The sequence below is a fragment of the Syngnathus leptorhynchus genome, chromosome 21, assembly GCF_054491065.1.
Source record: "Syngnathus leptorhynchus isolate UIUO chromosome 21, UIUO_Slep, whole genome shotgun sequence".
NCBI lineage: Eukaryota > Metazoa > Chordata > Actinopteri > Syngnathiformes > Syngnathidae > Syngnathus > Syngnathus leptorhynchus.
In genome coordinates this window covers 6,907,701-6,921,971 of record NC_141215.1, presented here as the reverse complement: position 1 = coordinate 6,921,971, position 14,271 = coordinate 6,907,701, and the positions used below count along the sequence as shown (strand labels likewise).

General features: G+C 50.4%; 1 protein-coding gene across 6 annotated transcripts in view; it reads right to left on the bottom strand.

Annotated features, from left to right (window-relative positions):
* The window catches only part of magi2a (membrane associated guanylate kinase, WW and PDZ domain containing 2a), a 36,545-nt gene that overhangs the window by 4,613 nt on the left and 17,661 nt on the right, over positions 1-14,271 (bottom strand). For all 6 annotated transcript variants that reach the window (XM_085901916.1, XM_085901917.1, XM_085901918.1 and 3 more), the window contains exons 3-10: positions 8,342-8,461; positions 7,758-7,994; positions 6,816-7,011; positions 6,211-6,290; positions 3,262-3,319; positions 2,866-2,987; positions 1,741-1,923; positions 586-1,179 (exon numbers count right to left, since the gene is read on the bottom strand). In XM_085901916.1, coding sequence (XP_085758042.1) covers positions 586-1,179; positions 1,741-1,923; positions 2,866-2,987; positions 3,262-3,319; positions 6,211-6,290; positions 6,816-7,011; positions 7,758-7,994; positions 8,342-8,461 — 1,590 coding nt within the window. The remainder of the gene's footprint in view (positions 1-585; positions 1,180-1,740; positions 1,924-2,865; positions 2,988-3,261; positions 3,320-6,210; positions 6,291-6,815; positions 7,012-7,757; positions 7,995-8,341; positions 8,462-14,271) is intronic.

Sequence of the window (14,271 nt, the reverse complement as noted above, 5' to 3'; positions counted from 1 at the left end):
GCCAAAAGGAAGTCAATGTTTGTTTATTGCCACTTGCCGGTCGCTCATACAACTCTCAAAGATTGTGGCTTCTGTTTTGGACCTCAAGTCAAATGAGCATGATTATGAATTCATGATATTTATTTCTCATTTTAAATGAAAGAGCAGAATATATTATTATAATATATATAATTTTGGCGGCAAATAAGATCCAATTTATTCGCATGGAAATGAAGCTGAGGCAAGAAGCCAAGATTGTGAGCAAAGTTATTAGTTGCCTTATTAAAAGAGATACGCAACAATATGTTTATTATATCCGCTAAGGATGATTCATCCTGGCGTGTGGTGCAGGTGCGCCTAATGAAGCGTGGCGCCGGTGTCACATGATGTCATCCTTTAATAATGACATAACAGCTTAGCATGAGCATGTGTGTGACAGTGGGTCCACGCCGAGCCTTCGGGCGCTAATATGAGCAGACGGGCTGAAATGGCGCCGCAGGAAGTGTGACAGGCGACACGAGCCGCATTTTTTTTTTTTTTTTTTTAGGATTTCTGAAATGTCCAAAGATGCCACAAGAGGGCGCCAAAGCCTACAGTCGCTCTGACCTGTGACGGGTCTCTGCACCACCAGGCAGGTCTCGGTGCCCACGGCGCACTCCTTGAGGATGTCCACCACTCGGGCGTGCGTGAAGCCCAGCACCGCCTGCTTGTTGATCTCCACTATCAGGTCGCCCTCGTTGACCCCCGGGCACCCGGCCGGCTCCAGAATCTGCTTGACGCGCTGGCCCGCCGCGCCGTCGGCGATGGTGAAGCCGAAGCCGTCGGCGCCCTTCGCCAGGGTCAGCGTCAGCAACTCGCCTTGAGACGCCACCGAGAGACCGTCGGGGGCGTCCGGCTGGTGGTCCTGACCCCCGTCCGGGACCAAGCGGGCCGTGCGGGACATGTAGTCCAGGTAGTTATCGTAGCCGGCGCGACCGTTCACCATAAGGGGGCGCTGTTCCATGATGCCCAGCGGGGAGATGATGGCGGCGGCGGCGGCGCCGTCGGCGTTGTTGGCGTCGGGCTCGTAGGGCAGCGAGTAACCGCGGCACAGCACCAAGGTCACGCTCTGCCCGATGGGCACCGACTGGAACAGTTTGACAACGTCGGCGTGCGTGGTGCCCAGCACGCACAAGTCGTTGATGTATACGATCACGTCGCCTGGAGACCACAAGGACACGCTTGAAGAGCAAGTTTGATCTTTTTAGCCTTTTTTGTGTCGTTTGTAGAACATTTGTCACCCAAAAAATAATCCATTTTTTTCTAGCATGCCGCTCTGTTACAGGTGTCGTCATAGCCTACGGGGGCGGGGCTAAAAAAACTGCAAAGCTCCTTTGCTCATTGATTAAAACACAAAGCGTGTGCTCGCTCAGTGTCCTTCAGCGCACGTCATAAAAGCAGCCGTTAAATATCTGCTTTGGGCCAGCCGGGGACATCGGCGAAGGTGACGGGAGGCGAAGGCGCCGACACTTGTTCTTTAAATTCCCTGCCGTGTCATCGTGCCGAAAGAACGTTAGCGGGAATTTCACACCTCCTCGGCACCACTTTGTGTCGTGCGCTAGTGTGGGCTACAAGAAGTAGGACGCTGCGTCTGAGGAGGCGAGACGGGAATTGGGGGGGATATACATAAATGTCGGGACAGTTCACATCTCGGAAGTATAGTCCCTCATCGGAATACTTTTGTCCCTCCCCATAATGCATATCCACACGGGGTCTTCCTACCTGTGGCCATCTTGCCGTCGGCGGCGGCCGGCCCGTCGGGTATGACGCTCTTCACCTGCAGGAACTCGTCGGGCTCGTCGCCGCCGATGATGGTGAAGCCGAAGCCCATGTTGCTCTTGTGGAGCGCCGTGGACAGGAAGCTGCCTTTCAGCTGCGTGGGGTCGCGCGTGAACAGCGGCTTCTCTGTCACCCAATCAAAAAGAACACGGCCGTTACACACAAAAGGCATCCGTGGCTGGCGGGGCTTCAAAGCCAATGTGGCTCGGCAGAATACTGGCAGGGAATGCGGGTGGTGGGACAATCACAATGCAGGTACGGAGGGCCGGCTCTTCTCCGAGGAATACGGAGGAGGGGGCCCTTCCCGGAGCGGCGGGAATTCAGCCAGCGGCATGCTGCCATTCAGGGAAAAGTTCCATTGACGGGAAAGAAGATTGGGGAGGGGAGTAAAGCTCACTTCCTGCCACGCCACCTTAACGGGAAGCAAGAGCTACCAATCGGGCCCGCCGCATTCTTCCGTTGTCTCCGACCTACTTACTGACGGAATGGCACAAAGGCGAGGGGCTACGGTGGGCGCAAGGATGGCGGCGGCGGGGGCTCGTGTTCATCCGCCGGGTCAGCACGTGCCGCAACGGGGAGACGGCGGCGGCGAAAGGCGAGGCCGGGCGCCGCGGCGCCGGCGGCGAGCGGGAGGACAGGTCGCACAGGCTGCGGCAGCGCTCCGGCGCCGGGCCCGAGCGGGCGGCGCGCGGGCCGCCATCTTCTACTGACATTTGAGAGGGAGGACAAGGTGGAAGAGAGAGAACCTCACTGGGATGGCTCGCCATCCCATCATTGCCGCTCCAGTGGGGTAAACAAGCCGAGGTGAAAGGTCAACGGACACTTCATTAGGTACACTCATGTCACTTCTGTGCCATTAGCATGTCATCATTTATGTACACTAGTTATTGATAGCTTTTTTGATTGATTTTTTCCGCTACCGTTCAGGATGCTCGTAAATGGTGTACCTAATGAAGAGGCCTGTGGCTAGAGGTTCCTTAAGAGGATTTATTGCCGCTGCCGCTGCTGGAGAAAAAAAAATCCATATTTCCACGAATGAATAATCGCTAGATGATGGCGGCTGATTACCTCTGTAGATGGCGGGAAGCGGGAGCGAGGAGAGCCCCTGACTTTGCATCTGCTGCTCCTGCTGGAGTCTCCTCTTGGCCTCCAGAACCGGGTTCTCAAACTGGGTCCTCCTGTTTATGTGGCTGCGCCGTGACAACGACCACAAAAAGATCATCAGCGGTTAAGATGCGCCGCGGCGGGCGGGCTGGCTGGCTGGCGGGCGAGCGGGCTCGTCTCTCGCTACGATGATTAATTAAATGGCCCGCCGCCACGTTACGTAAGCGAGCTGCAGAACGGGCTCGGTCGGGAAAGGGAAAAAATAATGGCTTTTTATTTTGGTTTTGAATGACGTAGTGCGAGCAAAAAAAAAAAAAAAGGCAGATTTTGCATTGAGCGCCTTTGATGCGCCCGACTTACTCCACATAGTAGCTGCCGTAAATGGGGTCGTCGATTTTCTCCCAGCCATACGGAAGCTCTGGAAACAGACATCAAAGAATTCGAGTCAGGAAGAAAACAAACAAACAAAAAAAAAAAAACACGAGCATTTGGACACAAATTGACGGATGAAATCACATCAAACCAAACTTTTTTTCAGATTACGCCCCACTCCCCAAAAATTGCTTCAAATAGTTGATTTATTTTCTATAGCTTGCTCGAGTGGCTTTGTTAAAAGTAGTTCAATGTGAAGTGCAGTCTTTGATTTGTTGCCCCAAAAAGTTTTGACAAAACATTTTGGAGTCTGCTTGTCAAAACGCTGAGTCCTGCATCTTTTTCTTCTGGGTGGTCATTGTGTGCTCACGTAATATTATTCCTTGGCCCAGTTTCCGCTCGCAGTGTCTGTCCCGTGTACTTGCATCCTCCCACGCGCAAGGGAAAAGCTGCATCTCTTCTCTTCACTTTCCGTTTAAGCTGAAAGTGTCCATTTCTGGCTGTCTGCTATTAGCGCGCTTGCTCCATTTTGCTGCTCTTATTTGTCTATTGTTTATTATTTGGGTTATTTGCTTATTACTTATTTGTTGCTCTTGTCTGTTCGTTTTTACTCTTTGTGCTGTTTGATGTGCGTGTTGTGTACTGTCACCGTGGGACGGTGGGAAACGTAATTTCGATCTCTTTGTGTGCCTGGCATGTGAAGAAATTGACAATAAAGCGGACTTTGACTTTGACTTTTGATTTAGCCGGAGTACGCTAGCGCGCCGAAGCTAATAAGCAAATAAACCAGTGTCCTCAGGCTAAAAATCGACATTTTGATGTTTTGTTTGTGACTAGATGACATTCCAATTATACCTAACCAAAGGATAAATATTATAAATTATAAATATATGATAGTCTTTTGGTCGAACGTAAACCAAAACACGGCAGACAACCATGCCGGGTTAAGCTTGTGCTATTTGTTTTGTATCGGCTAAATTGATTTTCGACGCAGTTTCCGATTTCCCATTTTTATGGAACGCACCGCAACCTTGTGGGACCGCGCTGCCCCCTTATTGATTGGACAAATGATCCATTCAAAAGCTTTCGAGCGATTCATATCCCCATTTGTCTCTCGAGGTTATCATTTTTGATCAGCTTTTAATGCAGAGGCGTGCTAAAAGGGGCCTGTCAGACGTTGGGGCGAATGTGGCTGGCGTGAACAAGCCCCCTCGGCCCAGCTGCGGATTCAAAGTGATAAATAGCGGCCCACTGCGGGAAAAAGAAGCCATTTCATTCCGCCCCGTGCTTCCTTCCGGAGCAAAGAGTGAGGATCTCAGCAGAAACGTGTCGGCGGCCGAGACCCGGGCCGACCTCATCGATCGCCGACGAGAGCTCGTCAACAAGCCGGCGTTTTCTTTTGAGCCCGTCAAAATCGGCCGGGTCACGAACGGCCGCGAAGGCGGAACGGAAGGAATTCTTTTGCTTTTGTGAACAATGACCTTTAACACGGAACATTTACGGCTTCGGTCGGGGGCGCCTATGGAATGCGCATAGGCGTCAAATGTTGCTACGATACGGCATTTGGAAAATCAATATTTGTCTTTAAATGCCAAATATCGATATTCTGCAACTTCTTCAGGGCCAATGTTGTCGTTTTAACGAGCGTATCACTATTTCTAGCCCGCCTTTGCTAGCGAGCTACCTTAGCGGCCCCACTAAATCCCCGACTGAGTCGATAAGAAGCACATTGGAACACCACCATCGGGCCAGTAAATCTGCTCCGGTACACTTTAACGCCACCGCCTACACTTTAGCCGCTGCGTGTGCGTGGCGGTGCGTGCGTGGCGGTGCGTGCATGCGCGCCACAGGTGAGTTATTATCGGGCGCGAAGCAGCGGCGCCCTCCTTCACCTTGAGTGTCGTGGTGGCGGCCGGGAGAAGAGACATGATTGATGGGTGTATTTCTAGAACGTGCACGCACACCCGAGGACGCCAGATTGGAGCGCGCGTGTGCGCTTGCACTTGCCGTCGACACGCGTGTCGAGCTGTCGGGGACTCCCAAATTGTGTCACATTTGAAGTATGTCTCGAAATATTTGGATTTGATGTGCCGATACTAGAGACACGATACTGTCGCTGAAATAGCCATAAAAAATGCTCTATCATACAAAAATTTCAATTAATCACAACAAATCTTGCGAGACATACAAGATTAGCTACGTGACTGCATTTTGATTCCGGAACATACTTTGTTGCATTTTGCCTTCCCGTAGGCGTTTAGTGGCGAACAGAACGTAGGTGAGAGGCGTTGTTATTTCCCAGCCAGCGTACGCTCGGCGGGGAAGGAAGACTTTCAAAAACAACATTTTCAGCTCGCTTGGAACAAAAACAGAAAAAGCAAACAACAAGCGCACCCTGCTGACAAAAAGAAACGGAGGAAAGGAAAAGCAAGTGGGACAAAGACGCATCCCGATGATATCAAGACGCCTGAGTAACGACAAGGTGGCTGTGATGTCGAGCGCGCCTTAGCAAAAGCGTCAGCCGGCTGGGTTAGCTAGCTATTTTGGAAGGAATTGGCAATTTTAGATTCATTTTCATTTGCTATCGCTACGCTAGACCAAATATGTCCCGATGCGGCCATTTTGAGCAAAGGCAACGCTTTGACCGGACGGCTGGCCCTGTTTGTTAAATTTAGCAGCAAGGTAACTCTATCCCGGTGCTCCTGAACGCATCGTCTCTAAAGGCCATCAGGGGAAGGACGAAGGAGACGGACGACACGTCCGGGCGCGCGTGTGTGTGTGTGTGTGTGTGTGTGTGTGTGTGTGTGTGTGTGTGTGTGGGCGCCCCAAGCACACAGCAGCTCGCTCCCAGCAGAGAATAAAGAATTCTTTGTAAAGAGCCGGTCCATCTTAAGTCCAAGTAGATAAATAAGAGTGGCGTAAGTGCGCGTAACTCACCGTCCTCCTTGCACTCCTCGGGAGGCTTGGCCTTCTTGGCCAGTCTGGGGTCCAACCACGACGTGGTCTTGGTGTTGTGGCTTCGCAAAAACAACAAGTGAGCCAACGAGATGTGTGAGAAAGTGAGAGAGGAAGGAGGGAGGGAGGGAGGGAAAGCATGAGAGGTGGGAGCTTGGCCGAGTCCTAATTGAGTGCTTGGAACAAACGGTTTGGTGAAGAAAAAAAAAAAAAAAAAAAATCACAATCGATACTTCTAATTTGCTGCCGGGCTCTCATTATAGAGGAATGCAAGCCGAAGTGGCCCAAGTCGAAAACAATAAAATGACGACTTTAAAAAGTAACCAACTAAAACAAATAATTTGTGAAAATAGAGCAATGCACAAATGCAGGGGGAAAAAAAATAAATAAAAAATCTTTGAAACAACAATGCGATTCTTCTGAATCTGCTTTTTTGAAATGCATTACGGACCACATGACGACTTGCATCAATTCCATAAATGAACAAACAGAATAGATTTATCATTGTTATTAAGTACCTTAGTAAAAACGGTCCCCGTATTTGGCGAATACCCAAGCGCCCGCCCCGCCCTCAATGTGTCACTCACTCGATGAAGTAGACTTCTCCTTTCTCCGTGTACGCCATCTCCCAGTTGTCGGGTAGCGGGCCCAGCTCGTCGCTGTCCTCCATCTTGGGGAGGGCGCCGCTTTCCGGGGAGCGGCCGGGGTCCGCCTCGGTCGGGGCATCGCCCGGCGGGGGCGACGTCTCGCTCGGCCCGTTTTTGTCCTCGTGTTCGCTCGACTCTGCGGGGACAAGGAGGAGGAGAACAATCGGGATTGAGAAGAGGCGCAGGCTGCCTACTCGGTGGCCTACTTTGACGCACGGGAGGGAGGGCCTGTCTGTCCAGAAAAAAGATTAGTGTCAAACTAAACAAACAAAAACAAAGCATCCATCCAACCTGTTTTGGGGCAGGAAAAAAATAAAAATAAAATCTGATTTGATTGAAAAAGCCGGCTACCTGCGCACAGCAGGGGAAATTGCGGAATCCCCATTATCCCGGGAAAATTGGGCTCCTCTAATCCACAATTACATCAAGCGAGTTCCGGTTGCGAAATCAGATTAGAAACAGACGGGCATTTTGACTGCTATCTTATTGTAAATAAAAAAAAAGCCTCATTGTTGTAAAAAAAATAAATCAATAAATAAAGCAGCCTACCTTGTTTAAGCTCATTGCGGTAAAACCAAAACTTCATCTTAATTTTCTTGAACTATTGCAGCAAGACTTGAGAAATGGAGAAAAAAAAAGAAAAAAAAAGAAAGGCCAAGAAAATGCAGAAAAGGTAAAAAGCCTCCCTCCTGCACTGATGAACCCTCTCGACAAGTGAAGTGACTTTGGCCGGCCGGCTTAGACGGGTCACAGGACCCCTGTGCGCTTTGGAAACATTCCAAAAAATAATAATCCTACTCAATGCTTCTTTTATGTCTTATGTGATCATGTGATACTTACAGACTGGAATGAAATAAAAGCTGCCGCCCCGTGGGGTCTGACCTGGCGTGAGGGCGACGCCGTTGACGACGGCAGGGGGCCTCTCCTCTTCTTCCTCCTCGGGTGGCTCCATGCTGGCCTTGTCCATGTCGCTGAGCGACTTGTTGCGCTTGCGTTTGCCCTCCGAGCTGGTTCTGGCGCCCGGTAGCAGCGGCGGCGGCGGCGGCAGCCGCTCCGTTACATTTAGCGACGGAGCGACGGGCTCGACGACGGGAGGCTTGGGCGTGCCGTAAAAGTTATCTGCAAATAAAATGGATGCTTCTAGATGGATGATAAATTGTTGTTATATTGCGCTTGTTGGAAATGGAGCAGTATTTTCATGAGCGCTAGCTATACCTAATCGGCCCGCGGGAAAACTCTTTTGCTTCCGTCGTACAACTTGCCAAATTTGTTTGCCATTGCTATTTCATCACTTCCCCCAGGAGGTTGGAAGAAGGATGGTCGTTTGTTGGGAAGTTATCGTCACCAAAGCAGGGGGGGTCCCCGGAGGGTACTGGCGGGGGGCCAAGTCCTTTACAATCCGGGCCCGATGAGCCCACGTGACGGCACGAGGAAGCGTTTACGTCGATAAAGGCGGCCGCGCTCACCTTCATAGATTCCGCTCTCAAGCAAGGCGCCGCTTTTCTCCAATTCCATAAAGTGCTGGATGCTTAGGAAATGATAGTCCACCCCGGGGACCTCGCCTTCCTTGGGCCGCCTGGTGGTGCCTGCGGGTGACAAGTGGATGAAGACCCCGTTAGACCCTCAAAGACCTCATCACCACACGACAAACACACTTTAATGGCCTTTAAGAGGAAAGATTAGAAGACAGCACAGGTGCAATGCATCAACGCTTATCCTTTAAAGTGCTTGTCCTGCTTTTGTTCTTTACAAACCTAAACGGGCAGCGGAGGAAAGTCACACTGCAAATAAAATGAGAGCGGTCAAAATGGAGGAGGACATCAAAAGTCATCATAATGAATAATAACAAATGACTAGCATCAACGGAAAGAAGAGGGCGCCGCCTCAACGGGCAGCGGACGAAATTCGAAACGGGACTCATGCTCGGTAAATCCAGTTCAGGACTATTTCAAACATGAAAGTTTGTCGTCGATTGAAAGCTCAATGTAGGAGGGCGGCGGCTCGACGGGAAGCGGAGAAAATGGAAACAAGAAGCGTGTTCAGTGGTGGCGTCCCCTGTGCCCTAAACCCTCTGTTTTGAGTGTCTCCAAAGTGTCAGCAGGGTCCATTGTACGCCGCGTAATCCCGCCATTAGCCAATTAGGAAGTGAGGGGCAGCCCTAATGCCCTGGCATTAGCGCCACGGATTAGCGGGCGGACAAACGCGCCCGCCGAGGCGGCGCTGGATGGGGCCAAAAGCTGCTTTCTTTGCACTTTGCTCGCCGCATCGCTGCATATTGGCAGATTTGTCCCACGATGCGGAGCGGCGACTCTAATCAACTGTGATTATATATCATTTATGTGAATGGAAAGGGAGTGGAGGGGGAAAAAAAAAATCCAGAGAGTCAATTTGGCTGGGCCGATGATGAAAAGTTAATACCCGTCGGGAGGCGATGATGGCTGCATCGTCCGCCTCGGAGGAGAAGAGACGAGATGTGGAAATGGATTGAAAAGGACCAGGTTTAATGGAATCGGGACTTTTTCCCCCTAGATATTATCTCAGATGCCCATTCATGCCCGTTGAGGCGGCAAAAATACTCCAACTGTGTTGTCACTTTGGGTTTCTACTACGCCGCTGCTTATTTAGCGTTAGCATGATGTGGAAACATGACCAAGCAAAGAATTTGGTTTTGCAGCCCGTTTAGGCGGCGCCAACCTAACTCAAGGAATTTGGGGCGAGTAAAGGTCCACGTGCGGGAAACGGCGCCAGAAGCGAGCGTTGGCTATGTGGCTTAAGTCAGGTCATTAAAACAAGTTTTATTCATGTTTCCGCTCCATAAAATGCACTTGGGGGGGTTTGTTCTCGGCATGCTAGCGTTTCTCGCGGCTCGTCGGCTCACATTAGCGCACGGGGCCGACCTTTGCGTGTCAAAGGGAACTTTCTGCTCCGAAGCCGGTACGTGACAGCCGCATCTCCGCAACCTTCATTAGCCTGTCCTCGTGGTGCGCGGCGGCGTTCAGGCGGATGACACGTAATCAGAACTAACCTAGCGCGGTGTCATCTTTTCAACGTGGAGCCAGAGCCAGGTCTCCTGTCCTTGGTGGCGGAAAGATTTGAAAGGCTCCTTTTCATGGCAACTCCAGCTCTGTCTTATCATCAAAAGTAGGTCACGGTCCGCAGTTCACGGCTCCGTCGAGAGACGCTTGATGATTCGGAGACCGGGCGCCGGGAACTTTTCACGGTCCGGAGATTCGACGGGGTGAGAGAGCGAGGGAGATTGTGGATGGCTGATGTCATCTGTTTGAATTTAGAAGGGGGAGGGGCGGGGCGGAGGGTCGGGGTGAGTGTCCGCGGCGGGACGGGAACGTGCCGCTGTGTCAGCCTAATCCCGTCGTCGCTACGCTACATTAGCGCACGATGACACAATCCGTTTGCGAAATACCCATCAATTCATTCTACTTGTAATAATCAGTTATTTCCGAAAAGACGTACAGTTGGTTGGGTTCATTGAAGGCTAACGTGACCTTTTTGAAATGTTCCAAAGCGGACTTGAAAAATCCACTCAAGCTGCCGTTTTTTTTGGTTTCTTTTGTTTTTCCATAATAAACATCCATCATGCTTGACAGCGACAGGCTGTAATTGTTCCTCTTAAACAATCTACGGGCCGCAGACGCAAGAACGCGCCGTCCTCCATAAAGTCATTTGCCGACTTCCCGAAAGACGTCTTTTGTCACCCGCCGATACAAAGTGCCCATTAAGTCAATATCCAATTACGAGGACCGCTCAGAGGCCCCTCCCACTCGCCACCTATCTACGTGCGATAGCTCGCTCGGACGGTCCAATGGATGAAAAAAAAAAAAAAAAAATCCCTGGCGGAATGCTGCTGGCGGCCCCTTGCTCGCTTTAATTGGATCTTTTTAATAGCGCTCACGATGGCCACTCTCGGCCGTGTCATTAGCTTTGTCCGCTGCTTTCATGGGCCGACGCTTCCTGCCTCACAGGCCAAATATACATTTTAGCCAATCACTTCTTAATGTAATGTACTTTTAGCGTTTTGCTAGTGGGTCCGAAACATTTCTTCAACATTGCAAAATTATTTTCATTAAATGTCACCACTAAAATAGTTTTGGGGACTCGTCGGGCAGCTGGTTCAATAGAAAAATGACACTTGGTGGAAAAATGTATATATATATATTAAAAAAAAAAAAAGGATTGGTGTTTTACCACCCAAAATATGGTATTTTCCTTGAAATCATGGCATTTCATGTCATTTTAATTAAATTCTCTTACAGTGCATACTTTGCTAATGTTCTTTTTATGGGCCACTTGTCAAGTCATCCATTGATTTGTTCTTCCCAAAACGCAATGAATCGCATAATAGGAGGAGGGGGAAAAAAACAATTCCTGACGCGCAGACAGGCGGGAGGATTTCATTTCTGCCACTTGCGAGGTGATTAGCGAGAACCAATCAAATGAATAATATATGCGTATAGGCACTCCATCAGATGTCGGGAGAATCATAAGCGGCTTAATAATGAGAGAGCGACGCCCCAGACATGACGGATTGGAGGTGACACTTCACACCTCCAAAAAAAACCCCCACATTTGTTTACATCAGAAAGTGGATTTGGATCAAAGTGGATCATCATGAAGATGGATCAACCCGCCCTTAAAAAGTGACGGACTCGAAAGTCACATTCACACAGCCGTCCGCATTCCCGCTGCGTTGTGATGTCGAGCGTGAAACATAAGGCGGCGTGAAATCGCCCGTGCCACCATCTGCCGGCCGCTTAATTAAATACACTTGATTACATTTGAATTCCGTGTGCCGACGACACACCAGAGGGCAACAAAAGTGTGCGGGGGGGGGGGGGGGGTCACGCACGACGTACCTTCATCATTTAACTGTTCTACCTCGCCCACTTGCATTAGCGCGTTAGCGCGCGCTAATGGGTATAACGCGTGCAAAGGTGGCCATCTTTTCATTGCTTTCAAAAAAACACTAGCATCTAACGGCTAAAATGCTAACTATGCTTTATTATTTCTCTTTTGTACTTTTGTCCAATTTGCACCTCCTGTGAGAGCTCGCAGAGCGTCACCACCGCTCGCTCATTGCTCGTTACATTTCAATCCTCCAAAAGGAGTGCATTGGCGCACTCGTATGCACTCGCGGCACAAGCAGATAACCGCGCAGCCCCGCAGCTCAGCTTAGTGTTCACCTATCAAGCCAGCGAGAAGCCGAGCGAAGCCACTTATCGCCGACCCTCAGAGCGCCGCATCCTTCAACGACAACAGGAACCGGAGCAAAAATCCAGGAGAAAATAAATCCTAGTAGGAAATGATTTTTTTTTTTTTGCAGACACAAAATTCCCTGTCCTGGATGGGGAAGGAGGGGGGGGGGCGTGATGCGAGATAATCCGCCCAATATTAACGCCTGGGCGAGTGATACGGCGTGAGTCATTACCAGTCGGATGAAAAAGCACAAGTTGCTCTCTTGGCTCCTTCCTCGGAAAAGATTGTCGACAATCAAACAGGTGTCAATCAGTTACGCACTTCCGTGGCAAAATCTAGGACAAGCGGAGTTTACACGTTAGGGTTCCCTTCAAATCTCCAGCGCCATTTGCAGTCGCTCGACGTGACGTTACATAACCGCCGAGCATTTGTGAAGGGACCCACAACACAAGTGGCGCGGTGACCTTCAGAGGAATGATGAGGAATAACGCAAGCTGGGCGTCATAACAGGCTGGTAAATTAACGACCTTGGGGAGCATATTGACGGCTTAATTCCATTTTCACGGCGGCCTGACATTCGAGGCATTTTAACCACGGCCTGACATTTGAGGCCAGGCGGCCCACGTTTTGCTTGTTGGCTTATCGTTAGGGCACAAACGCGACGTGGATTCCAATTTTCCATTCGGTAAACAAACAGTGCAGCTCAGCCTCTGGCTAGTGTTTTTTTTGGGGGGTTTTGAATCCGTTTCGACTTCTAGTGCTCGTGTTCTCTTGGACTCTCAGATTTGCTAACAAGCTCAGGCCGCGACCAGCCACCAGTTAACCGCCACTAACTCCAGATGTCGTCGTCCCTACTCGCGCCGGCGACGGATTAGCTTAATTCGCTAATATGACTTTATCTGCCTCCGGGGTCCACCCCCCCCCCCCCCCCCGTTCTGTCTTCACGGTAATTGCGGCTCAGCGGAGCGTCCAAAACGGCCCATCAAGACATTTGGCGTCCCGTACCAAATAGCTACCCTCGACCCGTCCGCTACCTGCTGCCCGATAATGTTTTTTTAAACCTTGCCAGAGGTCGCCGCAGTCTGGGACGACTTTGCTAACGAGCCGCTCGCGGCGACTCCATTAGCGAGCGCCGAATGCGTCCGGCACGGGGCTCGCTCGCGTTGACCTGCGAGGACGGCGTCAACTTGCCGCCGTTATTGCCTCTGGGACTCTGGGACCTCGTGATCGGGGAAGGGCGGACGCCTCGGTACGTTAATTAGAGCCCAAAGCCCCGTGAGCTGATGACTCGCTTTCGCTCGACCGGACAAAAAACTAATCATCTAGCGTCTTAATAACGTTTTGGCTCCTTGAAAGATGCTATCTTCTAAATATTTGAACAAGCGAGCTTGTTTTGGCTTGGTGACGACGCTCATTTGGAAGACACGGCTCACCTGCTTTCCAAAAGTCCCTTCAGACTAAAGTATGGCGTGGAATGTAATCCCCCCCCAATGAAATTAATGGAATGTGTTCCAGGCTCTCCAAAAAAAAATGTTGTAATGTGTTTTTAATGAGGAGAAAATGCTCTCTGCAATATACGGCATATTGCAATGAAAAAATTTGAATATAAATATATTAAAAAGTGAATCATTTTTGCCACATTATTGTACTGCTCGACTTGTTCGGCCGGCTGCCTACTTCAATCCAAAATATTCCCATTGCGGCAAAAGCTAAACTCTTCTCCAAGAAAGTTCAACGGAACGTTGCGGCCAAAGAAGTGGTGGGGGGAGAAAAAAAAAATGAGCGCAAGTCAGAGGGTGTTAGGAAGAAGTGGATTCAGTTGTCAAGAGACATAATCGAGGCCAATGCCGACTCTGCGCTGAGCGGCGATGAAGCTCGACATGCATTTTCGCAGCAGCACGAACTGCTTGACATTTGGAAGGACCTTTTCTCTCCCCGGCCGCCCGGAGACGAATTGGAGCAGGGCCGGGGGCGGCAGGACTAAACGCCGCCGTCCCGGCTGCAATCAGAGCGTGTCGTCGGGATGCGGGAGAACATTTGGACAGCGTTTAACCCAAAGTGGATTTCCTCGGAGCGCTTCCCGTTCAGACGGGCCGAGCGGGTTCGGCTTTTTCTATTTTCTTTTGCATTAGCTCATTGCGACATTTGCGCTTGCTTTCTGTCGGGCTGATGGTAGAAATCAGAT